The sequence below is a fragment of the Rhinoderma darwinii genome, chromosome 5 (assembly GCF_050947455.1).
Source record: "Rhinoderma darwinii isolate aRhiDar2 chromosome 5, aRhiDar2.hap1, whole genome shotgun sequence".
Lineage (NCBI taxonomy): Eukaryota > Metazoa > Chordata > Amphibia > Anura > Rhinodermatidae > Rhinoderma > Rhinoderma darwinii.
Genome location: NC_134691.1, coordinates 321,919,095 through 321,939,293, shown reverse-complemented (window position 1 = coordinate 321,939,293; position 20,199 = coordinate 321,919,095). Strand labels below are relative to the sequence as shown.

The 20,199-nt window shown below is 41.6% G+C and overlaps 1 protein-coding gene across 1 annotated transcript in view; it reads left to right on the top strand.

The window, feature by feature from the left end:
- Window positions 1–20,199, top strand: part of MALRD1 (MAM and LDL receptor class A domain containing 1) — a 274,434-nt gene that overhangs the window by 225,463 nt on the left and 28,772 nt on the right. Inside the window, exons 35-36 of the mRNA XM_075828272.1 lie at window positions 9,656–9,778; window positions 10,885–10,951. Of these exons, the coding sequence (XP_075684387.1) occupies window positions 9,656–9,778; window positions 10,885–10,951 (190 nt within the window). The remainder of the gene's footprint in view (window positions 1–9,655; window positions 9,779–10,884; window positions 10,952–20,199) is intronic.

Below are 20,199 nucleotides of genomic sequence, written 5' to 3'. Positions count from 1 at the left end.
GCATTAAAAAAAAAGCAATCTCTGCAAATCCAAAATCCGGCCCGCTTTTTCCGACACAGTTGCACGTTAAAAAAGTGGCACATGGGCTTCATGAATATGGTGTTCAGCCCAAACGTAATATTTTTCAATGTATTTATGCAAGAAAAGTGGAGATATAACTGTGGCTGCCTGCAGCCACCACTAGGGGGATTTCAGTATATACAGGTCCTTCTCAATGAATTAGAATATCATCAAAAAGTTAATTTATTTCAGTAATTCAATTCAAAAAGTGAAACTCATATTGTATAGATTCATTACACACAGAGTGATCGATTTCCAGCATTTTTTTCTTTTAATGTTGATGATTATGGTAACAGTTAATGAAAACCCAAAATTTAATCTCTCAGAAAATGTGTATTATATAAAATCAATTTCAAAAATTTTTTTTAATACGGAAATGTTGGCCTACTGAAAAGTATGTACAGTATATGCACTCAATACTTGGTCGGGGCTCCGACTCTGCATGAATTACTGCATCAATGTGGTGTGGCATGGGGGTGATCAGCCTGTGGCACTGCTGAGGTGTTATCAATGCGGCGTGGCATGAGGTGATCAGCCTGTGGCACTGCTGAGATGTTATCTATGCGGCGTGGCATTGAGGTGATCAGCCTGTGGCACTGCTGAGGTGTTATCAATGCGGCGTGGCATGGAGGCGATCAGCCTGTGGCACTGCTGAGGTGTTATCAATGTGGCGTGGCATGGAGGCGATCAGCCTGTGGCACTGCTGAGGTGTTATCAATGCAGCGTGGCATGGAGGCGATCAGCCTGTGGCACTGCTGAGGTGTTATCAATGCGGCGTGGCATGGAGGCGATCAGCCTGTGGCATTGCTGAGGTGTTATCAATGTGGCGTGGCATGGAGGCGATCAGCCTGTGGCACTGCTGAGGTGTTATCAATGCAGCGTGGCATGGAGGCGATCAGCCTGTGGCACTGCTGAGGTGTTATCAATGCGGCGTGGCATGGAGGCGATCAGCCTGTGGCACTGCTGAGGTATTATCAATGCGGCGTGGCATGGGGGCGATCAGCCTGTGGCACTGCTGAGGTGTTATCAATGCGGTGTGGCATGGAGGCGATCAGTCTGCATCACTGCTGAGTTGTTATCAATGCGGCGTGGCATGGAGGCGATCAGCCTGTGGCACTGCTGAGGTGTTATGGAAGCCCAGGTTGCTTTGATAGCGGCCTTCAGCCTCTTCCGCATTGTTGGGTCTGGTGTCTCATCTTCCTCTTGACAATACCCCACTGATTCTCTATGGGGTTTAGGTCGGGCGAGTTTGCTGGCCAATCAAGTGCAGTGATACTGTGGTTAGTAAACCAGGTATTGCCACTTTTGGCAGTGTGGGCAGGTGCCAAGTCCCGCTGGAAAATTAAATCAGCATCTCCATGAAGTGCTCGAACATTTTCTGGTAGATGACTGGGTTGACGGCTGCGGTAGCTGTTTTTCACGTCTGAGGTGCATCCGTGCTCTGTGCTGCAGGATGCAATATCACGCATCCCCCATAGTCTAGAGTCTATGGAGGGATACGTGAAGCGTGAAAAAATAGGACATGTTCTATTTCCTCACGGACCCTTCACACGGTACGTTGAAACAACGGTCGTGTGAACGGCCACATTGAATTATATAGGTTCGTGTGAATAAGGCCTTAGATCAGGGGTCTCAAGCACGCGGCCCCTCGGGCTGTCATCTGCGGCCCGCGGGACACACAGCCGCTAGTATCGGCTCTCCTCCGAGACTCTGGAATTCCCTGACATCGCTGTCCAGATATGAACAGCGATGTCTGGGGCTTCCACAGAGCCGGAGTCCCGAGCAGAGCGCTGGTGTCGGCTCTGCTCCGGGACTCTGTGGAATTCCCTGACATCGCTGCCCATATATGGACAGTGTGTCAGGGTCTTGCCCAGAGCGGAGCAGAGCGCTGGTGTCGGCTCTGCTCCTGGACTCTGTGGAATTCCCTGACATCGCTGTCCACATATGAACAGCGATGTCTGGGGCTTCCCCAGAGCAGGAGTCCCGAGCAGAGCGCTGGTGTCGGCTCTGCTCTGGGACTCTGTGGAATTCCCTGACATCGCTGCCCATATATGGACAGTGTGTCAGGGTCTTGCCCAGAGCGGAGCAGAGCGCTGGTGTCGGCTCTGCTCCTGGATTCTGTGGAATTCCCTGACATCGCTGTCCACATATGAACAGCGATATCTGGGGCTTCCCCAGAGCCGGAGTCCCGAGCAGAGCGCTGGTGTCGGCTCTGCTCCGGGACTCTGTGGAATTCTCTGACATCGCTGCCCATATATGGACAGTGTGTCAGGGTCTTGCCCAGAGCGGAGCAGAGCGCTGGTGTCGGCTCTGCTACTGGACTCTGTGGAATTCCCTGACATCGCTGTCCACATATGAACAGCGATGTCTGGGGCTTCCCCAGAGCCGGAGTCCCGAGCAGAGCGCTGGTTTCGGCTCTGCTCCGGGACTCTGTGGAATTCCCTGACATCGCTGCCCATATATGGACAGTGTGTCAGGGTCTTGCCCAGAGCGGAGCAGAGCGCTGGTGTCAGCTCTGCTCCTGAACTCTGTGGAATTCCCTGACATCGCTGTCCACATATGAACAGCGATGTCTGGGGCTTCCCCAGAGCCGGAGTCCCGAGCAGAGCGCTGGTGTCGGCTCTGCTCCGGGACTCTGTGGAATTCCCTGACATCGCTGCCCATATATGGACAGTGTGTCAGGGTCTTCCCCAGAGCGGAGTCCCGGGCAGAGCGCTATTATCGGCTCTGCTCCGGGACTCTGGGGAAGCTTCTGACATCGCTGTCCATACATCGACAATGATGTCAGGGGCTTCCCCAGAGCAGGAGTCCCAGTGATGTCAGGAGCACAGCTTGAGTCCCAGGAAGAGCCTACTAGCGCTCTGCCTGGGACTCCAGCTCTGGGCAAGCCCCTGACATCACTGGGGCAGCCTCTACAGAGGGCACTGGGCAGCCTCTACAGAGGGCACTGGGGCAGCCTCTACAGAGGGCACTGGGGCAGCCTCTACAGAGGGCACTGGGGCAGCCTCTACAGAGGGGACTGGGGCAGCCTCTACAGAGGGCACTGGGGCAGCCTCTACAGAGGGCACTGGGGCAGCCTCTACAGAGGGCACTGGGGTATCCTCTACAGAGGGCACTGGGGTATCCTCTACAGAGGGCACTGGGGTATCCTCTACAGAGGGCACTGGGGTATCCTCTACAGAGGGCACTTTGGCAGCCTCTACAGAGGGCAATGTGGCAGCCTCTACAGAGGGCACTGTGGCAGCCCCTACAGAGGGAACTGTGGCGTTATCTACAAGTGGGTGTGTGACAGTATCTGAAGAGGACACTGGCATTATCTAGGGGTGTGTTGCATTATCTACAGAGGGCACTGTGGCCTTATCTAGGGGTGTGTTGCATTATCCACAGAGGGCACTGCGGCAGCATCCACAGAGGGCACTGCGGCACTATCTAAAAAGGGGCTGCCCAATCTTGACATGTGTGCTAACTGAGCCGCCGAACTGCATTTAGCGACACTTAAACTGGAAAGCTGGATTGTTGAAATAAGCACGTGGAGAAATATCTCAAATTTTAAACCTAGCGGTGTTATTATAGTAATGTAGTATTATAGTAGTTCAAATAAGTAATTTATTAACAATAATTTTGTATTGTATCAAATTTGAAAGTAATGCGGCCCGACCACTTCCCATTTTTTCTATATGCGGCCCACTTACCCGGCCGAGTTTGAGACCCCTGCCTTAGATTGTGTTAGTCTATAATCTTGACTTAGATATTAGACCACATTTTATTAGTAGTCAGTAGAGAAATCCATGTCATTCCCAAGGGCTCACTTAGTTTTCATTGCAACTGTATATATATATGGTGCTAGGCTTCAGAATAAAGGAGTGACCTCTCCTTATGTACTAGATAGCCAGAAAAAGAGAACATGAAGCAGCACTCAAAAAAAGTGGATTTATTTGTCCAACATCAGACCACAACGTTTCACCTTCTCAATGAAGGCATTTTCAAGTCTTTATTGAGAAGGTGAAACGTTGTGGTCTGATGTTGGACAAATAAATCCACTTTTTTTGAGTGCTGCTTCATGTTCTCTTTTTTTGGATATATATATATAATATTTTTATTGCTTAAGATAACATTTTTGTGTTTCAGTGCTAGTGTCCCTTTAAATATTATGCATTATTCGGCTGAAATAGTGACCTATTGCGGGAAAAACGAAGGCACGTACTGTAATTCTTTTAATGAGATCACAGAAGGCGTCAGTCTTCTCCTAACCTTATCCCTACATAACCTTGGCAGATCTTTCATGTGTTCTTACTTGAACAAAGCTCTTTTTCCTTTTCTTGAAAATTAATAGAATAGACCCAATTGTACCAACACGTTCGTTTGGAGGACAAAAAAGTTTTCTTATAATGATTTCATTTACTTTGAAATGTAATCACAGAGCTACAAATGTTGCCTTTACTTTGTACTTCAATATACACTTTCCTGATAAAATAATCTTTGTAGGTGATGACATATTTGGAAAAAAAATATGTTTTTCCGAGATAAAATATGAGACCTGAAAGATGAACAAAGAACTAAAATAAACAAGATTGAAATTTCTGATGGAAAAAAAAATTAACTAGACACAGAGATCTGAATTTTATCCGAGGGTTTGTACTTGGATTTTCATGTCAATCTTTTGAAGGTTACATTGTGGCTCTTATAGTAAAAAACAACTATTAGGCTTTATTACGGCTCCGTACAAGATCCATGTCATACAGAGATGTAATACAACACCCACAGAAGTCTATGGGGCACTACTGTACCTCTGCATTCCTCCAATTTCATACAGAGGCACACAGACGATTTTTCTGTTAGATACATACTGAATCCAACAGAAAAAAAATTGTGGTATCCTCCATCAGATGCCGTATTACGTACATATTCTCTCCTAGAAGTATTTCTGACACAATATGGCAGCACATGGTGTGCCTACGGCCGTAGGGACTCTGTGTGCTGCTGCACTGGTTGCGTGCGCACAGCTTTACCGTATTCATGAGGCCATAGTTAGAATACAGAAACATCTCCAAACAATTGCCGTTCTATTATCTAACAAAGCAAAAGTCAATGGAAAAACTTTTGACGCTTTTTCGGAAATTGTACCATACATAAACGAAAATTCTTGTAGACCCATCAACAGGCGGCATTAGAATACTATAGAGCATTTATCCCAAAATGAAATGTGCCCTTCATCACAGCTGCCATGGCTTTCTCAGGTTCTTCAATGCAAATCGCTTGTCATTCAGTGCTATGGCCTCTGCTCCCTATGTGCTACTTAACTTGGCAGATTTGCCATTGAAGACTCTAGAAAAGCTGGATGACCACGTCTGGAAGAAGTAGAGTTGGATAATACGTTAGTTATTTAGACTTGCCATTTAAATGGATTGTATGGCCACATAAATTTATGGCATATGCCATTAAGGTAAAATCATGAGTCATACGGTTTGAGCTTTAGACCCCCACTAGGGAAGTGCCATACTATTATGGCTCCTGACTGCTTATTTGTATACTCCACTTTGATTAACAAATTAGTTTTAAGAAGAAGACATTAAAATGTACAACAGTAATGCAAAATTAATAAAGAAAAACATTAAAATAAACATTGAATCAAGGTTTATTTTGTATAATCCAATAGCAGCTAAAGCAAAATAACCTGGCCAGTACAAACCCACCATAAAAAAGTGTTCTTAGCATAGAGGAAGAATTCAGGAAAAGAAAAATCCCTCTTCCGAAATAGTTCTCGCATACAGGGTATCCCAAACAGTCCCATATAAGCACAGGGAAAAAAATTCCAATCCCTGAAAACCATCCAGTATTGAATGAGGGTAATAAGAAGGTGACCCAACTATGCATAGAATGTGCAGAATGACCAAATATCTTAAAAATGTTACACAAAACCCATGATATTCCCAGGACAGCTTCCAAGCATCTTGCGTATAGTAAAATGAAAGACAGAGCCGGATAGCGAGAAGAGAGGGGACAGAAGGGAGAAAAGAGGGGAAAATGGGAGTGGGGAAATTGAGCCTTAGAAGAAAGAGGTAGTTCAGTCAATGGCAGGGGTGCCATATAGCGAGGAAAGCGGAGAAGCGGTTATGGTCCTCTGTGATTGTGTCCTCCTTTCTCATGATATTGTGTAATTCTGTAACCCATTCACATGCTCTGCTAGTCTTTAAGGGCCCTCCTGCTCAAATCACCAACTATTAGACCTCCAAAAAAGCTGAGCAGAACCGTCAGGCACTTAAGTGGCACAGCCCTTTCCTAGTGCCATTTTGTTTTTGTGATCAATGAAGATCACAAAGATTGCATCCGCACCGATGGAACATTGATCGCATATTCGAGCAATATGCCATCAAAGTTTGTATTGAGACAACCACATTATGTGAACATGATCAGCATATGCGGTGGGAAAGGTCCTGGCTCATGCTCATTCACCCGACGGAGGCCAAAAGAGTGTCCTGGCCTCCGTTGGAGTAGTATGCATTGGCATACCTTTTTTTTTATTTTTATTACTGTATAAGAAAGGGCAGCAGACTGTTTCTGATTACCTTTTCTCGGAAATTTGAGTGAGCGGTTTACGGGCTCAATAGAAAGTCTATGAGTCCGTACACCGCTCCGAGGAAAGGCGTTTAGAAACTAATCAGCAAAGCACTCACACAAACGCTTCTGACGCTTAGTTTTAGCGATCGGTGGGGGTCTTAGTGCTCGGACCACCACCAATCAAAACTTCTGACATGCCATTATGACTTGTCAAGAGTTTTTGGAAAATTGAGTTACCCTTTAATACAAGAAGATGATTCAGCAACTAATATTTCAGATGATTTCTTATCTTGGGGGAAAATTTTCTTTTACCATTATTGCTTCTTGGAGAGGATGTCAATTTTACCACCATTAACTTAACTCATTTTTATGGTATTAGGAAATTTTCCCAATTTTAAAATCTTTGCTTTTAAATACAATCTGAAGCCGAAAGATAAATTTTCAGTATTCACCTCTGTATGTAAATGCAAAGAGAAAGAGGCAGCACTCCAAAAGAAGTTTATTCACCCATCAGTGAAAAAGGTGCAACGTTTCAGCTGCTCAATGCGGCCTTTGTCAAGCATCACAATACAGGGTTCTAAGAAGAGGTGCTCTAGAATAGTTATTTCTAAGGGAATAAAAGTATTTACTTAAAACACTTTACTTTGAATAGACATGTCAAGGTGTCCTCTCAAAGAAAATATGACATACACATACATCAGACTGACCATGTGGGCACAACAATTGCCTTTGTAATCACCCACAGGAGATCGGTTGTAACCCTTAAATGACATGGCCAAAATTTCCCTCTGTCTTGGTATTACCATCACTGGGACTAATGGTTTTATACTGACAGTCTTCAGCCTGAATGGGGCCTCCAAGGCTATTCTATGAGAATATCTGTTAAAGCAAACCTTAGGTCTGCCCTTACTGATACCTCTGCATTTTATACACTAGGACAGAAATGTATTGAAATGTATAGATATTCCAAAACTTTATAGCTCAAAAACAATGATGAAAAATGATAAAAATAAATAAAGTCACAACTGTATAAAATAATTAAATATCAAAATGTCAACAATTTTTTTTTTTTTAAAAAGCCCCAAAATTCCTGAGGTCCTACAGACCAGAAATAATTTGCCCCTAAAGATGTTAAACCAGTTGTCTAGTGTTCTTAAAAATTCTACGTAAGATACAACTTTTGGGTAATTCGTACCTGTTATTTTTGGGTTTGAGTGTTTGCTTTTTGGCTGTTTTTAAAATCTCCAGCCTATGAAATCTCCTGTGCGCCACTGGATTTTCTAATGGTCGTCTGAAAACCTACCTTCTGTCTCATCAGAGGCTCAGTTTTCTGCTATTTTCCTTCACCATTCTTTACACTGCAACTTAGATTGGATGCAGTGTTTAGATTGGATGCTGTACATAAGGTGTAGCTACAGGGGTTGCAGCTGCGACCGGGCCCATAAGTCAGGGGAAAGCACAGGTCTCCCTCACCACACTTAAAACTGATTGTACTGCTATTACTACTTTAATGACTTCCTTCCTTACACAGCGTGTATATCATGAATGCCCGTTCCCTGTCTCTTCCCCTCTGGTGCTCTGAGGCCCCGGTTTGGAGGAGACAGGGAAGCAGGATTCAAGATACACACGATGCTGCATAGCACGCTGTGTAAGGAAGTAGACCATTAAAGAAGGTAAAACGGCGGCAGTTGTAAACGGCGGTAGCTGTGGACTCCCGGGGTATTGTTACCTTCGGGCGGGGACGACGACAATTCTTACTTGGGGGTACTATTACCTTGTGGTGGAAACAAAGGGGGCTTATTACTTTGGGGGCACAAAGAGAGATTATTAATGTGGTGGGCACTATTACTGTGGGGCACAAAGGGGGCATTATTACTCTGTGGGGGGCGCAAAGAGGGGATTTTTACTGCGTAGGAGCACAAAGGCCAGCTATCACTTTGTGTAGGTGAAAGAAGGTATTATTACTGTGTGGGGGCACAAAGCAGGGCACTATTACGGGTCACATTATTATGTGGTAGGCATAATGGTGGAATTATTACTGTGTGGGGGCACTAATACTTTGTGGGGCACAACAGGGGGCACTATTACTGTGTAAGGGCACTGAGAGTTTCATTGGGGGTAGCAGCATGAAGCTGAACTTTTACAGCCCGGCTATGGACACCAGACCGGTGCACAAGGTGCACAACTTTGTCATCTGTTGCGTCTGACTCAGGCATAAAAGAAAACTGGACGGACACAACTGATATATGTGAACCCTGTCCAATAAAGACCAACAAAATAATAATTATATTGAGATTTTATACTGAAGTATCTGTAGAGGCCTATGTATTTAACACCTGACCTAATAAGTGACCAGCAATATACAGTATAATAAGTATATAATAAAGTCAGTAGAACGCTATAATGGAATTGGAGTAATTTACTAAGAAACAGTAAAATTGTAAATAAGCAGTATAGTGACCAAACAGCAATTACTGCTTGGTCTAATACAAGTCAGGACCTTATCTTGGATGGTGCCATGTGTGGTGCCATATGTTGCAATCTCTATCCCCCAATATAGTAAATAACTATACCATACTGCGCCTAATAATAAACGCCATGCATTATGATTCCTAAATAACACTTCCATACAGTTGCCTACACAACAATTCTATTCAGTGCCGCCACCACCACCATACACTGCAAAAATAATATACTGTACAGTGCCAGTGTAAGTACCCCCATACTGTGTTCATATAATACAACTATACAGTCACATCATAAAAGATCCATAAAGCATTCTAATAAAAGTGCTATACAAGGTCTAAATAATATTGCTTCAAAATGTATATTACGATTCGGTGCGATGACAGTTTCTATGCCATCTATGGCAGCCGCTTCAGCACGTGTCCTGTCCGACCACATAGATCGCACTCACCTAAGGCTGGTCCTGATATAAGTTATACCGTACACTGAGAACTCATTTCTGATGAATTTCAATGTGATTTTTTTTTTTTTTTTTTTTAGCCTATTAAGACTGTTATCTGCTTTGTTTTAGCTACAATAATTATAGAAAATGGCTCCGTCATGTGCATTCCCTCGAACAACTGGGTGACGATTGAACAGCGATGTGATGGATCACCTGACTGCAGTAACCTTATTGATGAGTCCGGCTGTTCAGGTATTAAGCTCTGTATAATTATATTGCATGTTTGGTACATACACAGTATATTTAAATATACTAAAACCATAGTGATTCTATTACATACATTTTAGTCTAAGGACATTATCATGTTTAGTAATTTACAAACTCAACATCATTTATTTTTATAGTGGAGGGGAGAACAGCCCTAGTAATGCATAAATCTAAAGCCCATATACTGGAGGTCCAGGAACCTGGATAGATCTACTCATGATACCCTACCAAATACGTCCGATTAAGGTTCTCTTACATGGCCCGATTTGGCCTTGAAAATGAGTAGCGATCAACCAGGCAGCTCGTTGATTGGCGCTCGTTTGCTCCTTTCAAAAGGAGCAATGATCAGTAATGTATGGGGACGAGCGCTCGTTACTACGATTGCTCATCTCCAAACATTTCTATTATGTCGGCAGCACATCTCCCTGTTTACTCAGTAAGATGTGCTGCCGACAACGATATTTCTTGCTGCATAAACAATATACCTAATCGTGAACGGGTGTTTGCTTGTTCATTGGCTGATCGTTGCCCTAATTACACAGGGCAATGATCTGCCCGATCATAGGCCCGTGTAAAAGGGCCCTTAGTCGCTAATCCTTTCTGTAACTAAGCTCTATGGGGCAATTAATATGATTATCTATTCTTAAAACATGTCATCCAACCACATGGTCCACAACCATTAATTTTAGTGCAACCATTAATTAATTACCATTGATTTAGGTTTTAGACCGTAGAGTTTGTGATTCCTAGAAAGCAAGACAGAATGTCCTGGTGGTCCAATGTCTGCCAACTTTCTAGTCATTGGGGTGATGGATTTTGGGCAACCATGACCCTATAGGTGAACGTCCAGAAGTTATTTGTTAGGAAATACTTAGGTCGAATGCACATGACATAATGTGGTTGTGGAACCATAAAGGTACCTCCGTCTGCCGATTTCATTAGCAGACACAAAGAGGCATGGGCCTAGAATCATTAATTATAAGGGGGGAATAAGGTGCCTAATGGAGTAAATACACGGCTGCCCTGGTTCAATTGAGCAACATGAACAAGTCAATACAAACATAGTTTAGAATTGTGTTATTATTTTCCAGAATGTCCTAAAAGCTACTGCAGAAATGGAGGAAAATGTTTGCTAGAAAATAAAGTTCCCTTATGCAGGTAATGTTACGTCATTAAATAAAGAATTACAATATTAGCAAACTTTTCCGTTTTAAGTGGATTTGTTATCTCACCTGATATGTCTGTTTTAGTAAATACTTCTTTCCCCCACAAAATAACAATTCTAGAAAAATAATTCTTAGAAGTCTATATTGTGCCGTTTCTCTGTTATTCCTCCCTGAAATTTATGAATAAATTGACAACTGGGTGTTACCATTTCCTTTGTCACAGGGGCGTGACACTACACCATCGAAAATAATGATTACTAATTGGACAGTGTAAGTCTGTGTAGGGACATACCCCCAATTGGTGACACCCAGATGGCAATTTACCCAAAGCAACAGTGAAGTTCCCTCCACATCTAATGTATCTTGTCAGTCTCGCTAAATGGTTGGGTTTGGTTGGATTTGCTTGTAGGGATATTTTAGTGAGATAAGGAGAATACACACAAACGCATACAGGAAAAGCTGTCAATCACTATGTGTGGGCGGGGAAGCAAGACTCACGGGACTCTATGAAGGAGGAGTCATCAGAGAACGTGCGCTGTACTATTACGGCACTGTGATATACAGCAGCGGTCGTGCTCTAACAATGGCGGTCAGAGAAACCTCTAACCTCCGTCTTTTAACCTCTTGTATGTAAAGATCAAAGCAGATCAAGGCATAGAGGGAAAACAAAGGGGATCCCTCTTTGAACAAGTATGCCCTAATAACAGCCTTATGTAAAATTATTTAACTATTAATAAAAAATAATATTAAAAAATCATTTACGTGTATGTACCAATAAATGGTACCAAAAATAAATACAACAAGTACCGCAAAAAAAAAAACAACCAACAAGGCTTCATACAACTATGCTGAGTGGCAAACACAAAAAAAAAAATTTTGGCCCATAAAGGGTTATTTCCATCTCAGACATTTATAGCATATCTATAGGATACACCATAAATGTCTGATAGTTGCTGATCCCAGCTCTGAGACCCGCACACATCTCGACATCAGGGGTCCCCCGACCTGTTACTGCCCGGTGAGATCGCCAATGGCCGCCTCAATCAGTTGGGAAATTCAGTTCAAATTCACTTCTATGGGAGTTATGGTAACAACGTAGCTCAGCGAGCATGGCTGTTTCCAAAACTCTGACCAACTCTGCAATGATTCCCCATCGGGCTGCGGTGGCCAGCAGCCACTTCACCAGACGGGGTTAGGTGACCCCCTCTTTCTCGAGATAGGTGTGGGTTCCAAAGCTGGAACCTGCAACGATCAGACATTTTGGCATATCCTATGAATATGCCATAAATGTCCGAGATGGGAATACTCATTTAGGATGAAAATTGCCTGAGGGGGTTAAACGGCTCATAGAAAACTCTATCTATCTATCTATCTATCTATCTATCTATCTATCTATCTATCTATCTATCTATCTATCTATCTATCTATCTATCTATCTATCTATCTATCTCTGCCATCAGATAGGGGGGACCTGACAGATCCGCTTTAATGCTACAGCAGAACACAATCCTTTTACATATCTTTTCTTCACGCTGTAGGAAACACAGGGAATATATTGAAGTTACTTATTAATAAATAAAAAGGATAAAAGATAATTTAGGACAGACATTATTTACACATATACCCTGGACTGTAATACCCTCTATTCTTCCCTATTAAAATACAGACCATCAGTTCTTCTAATATTTTGACATTATTCTCTATGGGGAATGTAAAAAATAACTGATGCAATTTGGGCAGAACTCTATGCTGATGCATTCAACATACACTAATAATAGTACTGTAACAACCTTAGTATTTAGCTGCAAATATCACATTTGTGACGGCTCATTACAGTCCGACTTTCTGAATCTCCAACATTTTTATGATATTTTACAACCTACTTTTTGCTCCACAATGTAGTCATTAATCATTCGGCAATAGCCTGTCTAAGATGCTATATGTGATTTCATGGACCTGATTCCTAAGATCCCAGGTGGAAATTTTAGTAGTTATGAAATTGAACATATCAGCTCCCTGAAGAATAGGATTCAAATCGATTACGTAGTAGACATCAATGTGTTCTCACTGCAAGATAATTCAGTTTTTCCACAATAACCCTCTCCAGACTACAATATAACAATACGGCTATGTAGAAGAATTGTGTTCGGTACGGGGCAATCTGCATTGATTTATTAAATTAATCAGTGGCCATTCTGACAGTTACGTGATATAGAAAACATGGGCCTGTTATGAGCCGGCTGTAGGCTGCGGCATGATCTGAATGTTCTCTCAGATGTTAATAATGTTTTCCAGTCTAGAAACATTACGCAGCGATATAGTAAATGAGAGAGCGTGTTGTGTCACTATTTGTTATTTGCTGCAGTAAAGAACTGAACTGTTCGGAATATAAACCAGGATAATCCCTACTGTACCGCAGACTTTAGCTTTGGGGCATATTGTATGGAAATTAAAGGGATTGTCTGGTTTAAATACTCTACTAGGGAAATCTACTGCCTAAGGGGTTGTCTGATAGAATAAGAAAACAAACTAGCTGCAGGAAATGTGATAAAATAAACATAATTCACCTATTAAATCCCCTGCCGCTCCAGTGACAATACTCTGGTGGTCCCCAACGGTCTTTGTTTACCTGTCCTGCAGGGATGACATCCTGGGATCCACCGGAGCATCGTCACTGGAGCGGCAGGGATTTAACAAATGAGTTTAGTTTAGTTGGTTATTTTATCAAATTTCCTGCCGTTTTTTTTTTTTATTCTTTCAGACATCCCCTTTATTTGAAGATGGACCCCCCGCTCAGGATCCTCATGGAAAGCAGTTACAAAGAGCATCTCTCACTGCTGGAGGCTCGGCTTGCATTATATTGTCAGCCCATTCATTTCACTGGGCAGTGTGTAATACTTTATTTACCCTGTGGTGGCGCTGCAGGGAAACTGAACACTTACTGCTAGGTTACCCAGCAGATTACATCTAATCGCTGGGGTACCACTCATGCTTCCAATGGAGCCTTTAAAGAGAATAATAATGGCTTAAAGGTAGATTTTCTTTTTATTTAAAGAAAAAACAGCACCACTGTATTCCAATAGCTGAAATATGAGGATGGGGGAAAATATATTGCAATGTTTTTTTTAATTATTTTTGAGTACATACATTTTTATCTATAGGAATATGGAAAGAAATAGAACGAAATACAAGTCGCTTTGTCTAGTTCCCCCTTTTCCTTCCTTTTAATCGCTTCAACATATGAAATTTGCACAACAGTTTACTCCTCTTGTACTGGGTACAGACATGCTAAAAATACCTAAAGATAATCACAGTGTGATACACTGCCTCTCAGGAAGGTACTGATTTTCCCGAAGAGTATGTTCCCACGCTCAAGTGAAAATGGCTTAAAATTACGGAGCTGTTTTCAGTAAAAACTGCCTTTGATTTTCAGTAGTTTTTGAAGCTGAAAAAGTTTTTGGAGCTGTTTTTCCATTGACACAAAGAAAAACAGCACCAAAAACTCCTCAAGAAGTGGCATGCTCCTTTTGACAAGGCGTTTTTTTACGCACCATTTTATAAAACGTCGGCATAAAAAAACTCCCTGTCTGAACGAAACTCAGTTTTTCCCATTGAATTCAATGGGGAGATGTTTGTAGGCGTTTAGGTAGCGTTTCTTCAGGCGTATTTCGAGGCACTTACGCCCTGAAATACACCTGCAAACACAGCGTGTAAACATACCCTAAGAGGATCCAGCTAGTAAGTAGTCCTTAGGGCATTGCTCCCTGGGATCTCATCTGCAAGTAAGAAATTGGCTCTCTAGTACCACATATTGGGAAGGCCTGGACTTGGTGTAACACATTGTATCAGTTTTGCTCGGAGTGATTCTTAATGAAAAAAAAAAAAAAATGGCAACAGAATTTTTATATAAACTTCAAATGCAATGAGGATAATACAGCATCGTGGTGGTAGAAAATACATATTTCTACCGCCATTATACTCATTCCATTTGAAGTTTTGCTGGATCTTGTGACATTCTATTACTTGCTATGACCATGTGTTTATCCAGAAAATCGAGTATCTTCCATCTTTCAGGTACCATTGATGCTGAATTAAAGGCTATGTACACCTTTCAAAAGGATTTTAAAAAAATATATAAAATATACAAATGTCAGTGTGATTGGTGAAACTTTCAAATTCATTTTTATTAAAAATTATTTTTATTATTTGAGATACAGCTGCTTTGTATGCTGTATACAGAGCAGCTGTATCTTTTCTAAGGCTGGATTCACACGAGGTCATTACGTCCATAATTGACAGACGTATTTCGGCCGCAAGTCCCGGACCGAACACATTGCAGGGAGCCGGGCTCCTAGCATCATACTTATGTACGATGCTAGGAGTCCCTGCCTCGCTGCCGGACAACTGTCCCATACTGTTTTCAGTATGGAACAGTTGTCAGGCAGCGAGGCAGGGACTCCTAGCATCGTACATAACTATGATGCTAGGAGCCCGGCTCCCTGCACTGTGTTCGGTTCGGTACTTGCGGCTGAAATACGTCCGTCAATTACGGACGTAATGACCTCGTGTGAATCCAGCCTAAGACCTGAATCCGTCAGTCCCACGGACCTGACGGGTTCAGTGTCAGCGGGTTCTGCATGTCCCTGACACGCAGGATCCACCTGTAGTCGATCACATCTAAATTATGAACATGCAGGACCTGCTTTCACTGGACCCGTCAGTCCCGCGGATCTGACGGGAGCAGGATTTAGTGAACGATACAGCTGCTCTGTAAATAGGATACAAAGCAGCTGTATCTCAAAAAGTAAAACATTTTTTTAATAAAAACTAATTATAACGTTTCACTAAGCACACTGACATTTTTGTAAAAAAAAAATAAAATCCTTTTCAAAATGCTTTCATAGCCTTTATAGGGATTTTACTGTATATTTTTTAGGTTTTGTATTAGTCTTTAGTAAAAATCTGGTTACTTCTAATGGAAAAGGAAATTCTTGGATAAATTATTAAAGGACTGCTCCTGAATCAATCACCGAAGAAGAGTAAACCCTGGTTCATCATTGTGCACCGTGTACTCATGGATTATAGTGTTTTCCTTTTGAGGATTATGGTACAGCTTGGTGCTAGGGAGATTTAAGTGCAGAATCTTTTTGTCTGCATTTCTTTCTGCTTGCAGAAATCAAAGCAGAACCCTGGGGAGGTTTATATCCCAGGAAACGAATAAAGCTTGAAGGATTTTCTATAAAAAGTTGTTTTTATTATCACACCGGTGCTCTTATTTTCTGATGTAATCCCTACAAACACTATTATACCTTCTTGGAATCTCCAGCATTTTATTTCTAAATAATCAAAGATTTTTTGCTAATTTTTATTTTTTTATTTTTTGCTTTACGTTTATTTAGTTAATATTTTATTACATATTTTGGGTTTGTACAATAGATTAGTTTATACAGTATATAGTAGAAAGATAGACCTGGTAAATAGCCAAGGTGAAAATCTGTGGGTCTGAAATGTGATTTTCTTCCAGGTGATGTTTGGCTTTAAGTTATTTTGTTAGTTGTATGTATTGAGTGTTTAATTTTATTGTTGGATTTTTCTTTTCTTTTTTTTTTTTAGTATCTAATTGTGTAACTAAGGGGTCATGAACAAGGCAGTTTTATGGCTCAGTGCAAACTCTGTGCCGTAATACAGTGCCCATAGAAGTGTATGGGGCCATACTGTACACATGCTTTCTATTTCATGTATTGTAGAGACATACAGAGCCATGTATCTCCGTCAGGCCTCCTTCACACAGGGTTTTTATCTGCCATGAAAAAGCGCATGTATAAATGCCAGCGTTTTTTTAAATGTAACACATTTTTTACGTCATTTTGAAGTATATTTAGTGGCATTTTTTTTAGTGGCATTTTCAACATGCATTGTTTTAAAGTCCTATAGAGAAGCCTATGGGAAAAACACAAGCAAAAATGCCATACCCAGAGAATGCTGCATTAAGTAAATAACACTAATACACAATAAACGTCACAAAAATGCAGAAAACCAAAACACTTTTTATGTAGCCTTTTCAGTAATTCACTATAGATTTTAAAGTAAGATCTGACCGCAGCGTTTTTTTTTAACTAAAAAAAACAGTGGGCAAAATACTGTGTGTGTATCCAGCCTAAATATATGTTTATAGTGGGTCAGAGCTCAATTTTCTGATACAGAGCTCCAAATCTGCTGCATAGATATAGAGTTAAAGCAGATCTGTCCTTTATAAGGGCAGCCTAGTATGGGAATACGTTTCGTTCTACTATTAGAGCACAAAAAAATATTCTGCCATTTAACTACAGCATACAGCAGACCCGTCCTGCTCAGCAGGGATTGATAAACTGCTCCCCTCATGAATACTGCAGACTATGTGCAGATGCACATGACCGAGTGCCACTCAAGCTGTTTTTCATGGCACGATTGGCACCGGATAGTTTTCGTGGACCCATTCACTTTAGCGGGTGAATCAGGTCCGTAAAAACGGACCTGATTCTCCGATCTGTGGAAAGATGGGACATGTCCTATTTTTCCACAGATCACTGACGGGACCCGGCCGGCACACAACGGTCGTGTGCATTAGGCCTATGAGTCCAAGGCCAGGAAGCCTGTAAGGTGTAACGTCAGCCAATAGCTGCAGAGCACTGAGTGATGTCAGAGAAGGGGGCGTAATTTTAGCAAATTCTCTTGTACAGCCCAGTAGCAGCCTTTAGTGTACAGAGCACCTTGGACAAGAATGAAGACATTAATGGCCCCGGTATGTTACATGGGCCTAGTAGCTCAATTTTACAAATTATGGTAATTTTCCCGAAGTTTTACTTTAAAGAATTGCTCTTCATGGAGTTCCCTAATATGGTACCTAGGGTAAACAGTCCCTTTAACTGTTTGGAGCTCTTGCCGGAGTGCTAATTTTTGAGGTTTGAGGCTGTGAATATAATTTATTTTCATTGTTCAGGAAGACGGGAGATGAAAGGATTACTAAACATCACAGACCATTCTATTAACTAGATGTTGGCGTGGCGAGCATCGGAGGACAATGTTTCATTATACCTATTGTTCTGTTGCAAATGAGATATATATTTTTACTATAGCCATTCCTTTCTTTTAATTCACACCGCGCTGACACAAATTAAAATGAATGCAATTAATACAGAAACCTGTCATAAAAGAACAGCTTTATTCATTGGTTTTATGATTTTCGGGAAGTTTTAATGGGGATAACCAGCAGAATTTCCATTTATTTAAGTTAATTATCTCTCCTGTTTTGCATTTACATATTAGCAGATTCGTACCATATTAGACTAGAATAAAGGATGAAAAACGTCTCAAGTTTTAAAGAACGAGGACAGTTGTATTACAAGTTGCTAACGTTTTCACTGATAAGGCTAGTAACTTTACATGGCCAGATTCTAGGCCAATTTGCTGGCCCAACCCAAATGTTTGTGTAAGACTTGGATTGTAGGGGGATAGGTAAGTCTTCATATAAGCTGTCGGTGCATGAGAAAAGATAAATATGAAGTTTAACCATAATAATGTGCAAATGTCTCACTAACTACAGTTCACAATGAGAGCTATCCAATGATCTGCTTAAAGGGGATGATGTCTCATGAAGCCAACCTCTTTTTACTTAAAGTGTAACTGTACTTTCGCAAAACTTTTGATAGGTCATAGAGACAATTCAGAAGTTTTGATTGGTGTGGGCCAGGTGCTGAAACCCCCACCGTCGCTGAAACTGAGGTGAAGAAGCGGTAAGCTGATCACTCTGCACCTTCGGTTGTGATCGGCACTCTTTCTCAGCGCCGATCACAGCGGAAGGTGCAGAGCACTCAGCTGAGTGTTTCTGCACCTCTGTTTCCACGACGGTGGGAGTCTCAGCACCCGGACCCCTACTGAGTAGTTTACTCTACTACCATTTTAAGCCATATTCTTGTCAATACAGTTGTTATTGTCAGTCTTGTAACTTTACTTAGTATATCATGTAAGTTTCTGAATTGACCTAAAATGGGATAACTACTTTTCTAAATCAGGAATGTGCCCAAGTACTTCACTCCACTTACCCTTTTCTTCACAGCTCATTCAAACTGAATTGGGCTCTATTCACATCACCTTTATCGGGCACATGCCCTGTATACATCAGCAAATTAACTGATGGCTGAACATATGGCCCACCATGTATGCGACTGTACGCGATGTTGGCCTTTGACTCCAATTAAAATAAAAAAAGTATACAGCTGTTTTAATTGAAACGCGTAGTCAACTATTAGTTTCAATACAGTGAAAAACAAAGGGTATACCAATGCACAGTGCCCACAAGGACCCACTGTTGGCATACGTTGGGTCCATTATCCCCTATGGAAATTTTTGGTGTATTTGTTAGGAAAATTCCTATATTTATATGGCGAATGTGGTCTGAATACAGCCCTGGTACCCAGGGATCGGCAATGATTACAGGACAAAGCTCCTCACAGGATAAATTGAACTTATCATCTGGCCACTCAAGAATTATTATTTTTATATGAGGCCGTTCAATATATTTTTACTGCCATCACTACGATACAGTATAACAGAGCTTGGCAATGAAAGACAACTTTTATGGGGTTTTGTTGGATGTTGCTATAGTTGAAACATTAAGATTCGGGTTTATACAATTGTCTTGGAGGGCAAATTGTTTTCTGTGTATTCCAAAATAAATAGATATTTACCAGTGACCATTAAATGAATACCCGCTGTCTATAAACAGCGTGGGCAGTAATTATGTGGGCTGAAAGTTCAGCAGGTCTATTAGCAGCCAGTGATATCACTGAGGCATGAGTCAATTTATACCCCACTCCTCACTTATGTCCCTAAATCTTATTAAACTGAACAACATGGCTGCCTTCAAACTTGTATTACTTACATACGTAGTTACAATGTAAACAGAATAATGCGCCTTATGTTGTCTATGTAGATTCATAGATTCAGATGTCTTGGACTTTGGATGACTTTTTTGCATATTATAAGAAATGTCAAACCTGCAATCGTTTTCCTGATTATCTTAGACAGTACCTTGTTCTGTTACAATGTAACCACAAATAAGTGTCTACACTGAAGACCATGGATTGTAATGCCAACAAGTATTCATTAAAATACCGCAGATGCGGTCTGTCTGCAGCCACCACAGAATACGCACTCAATCTGTGGCTTCTGATTTGCACTGAAACGACCAACCTCAATATA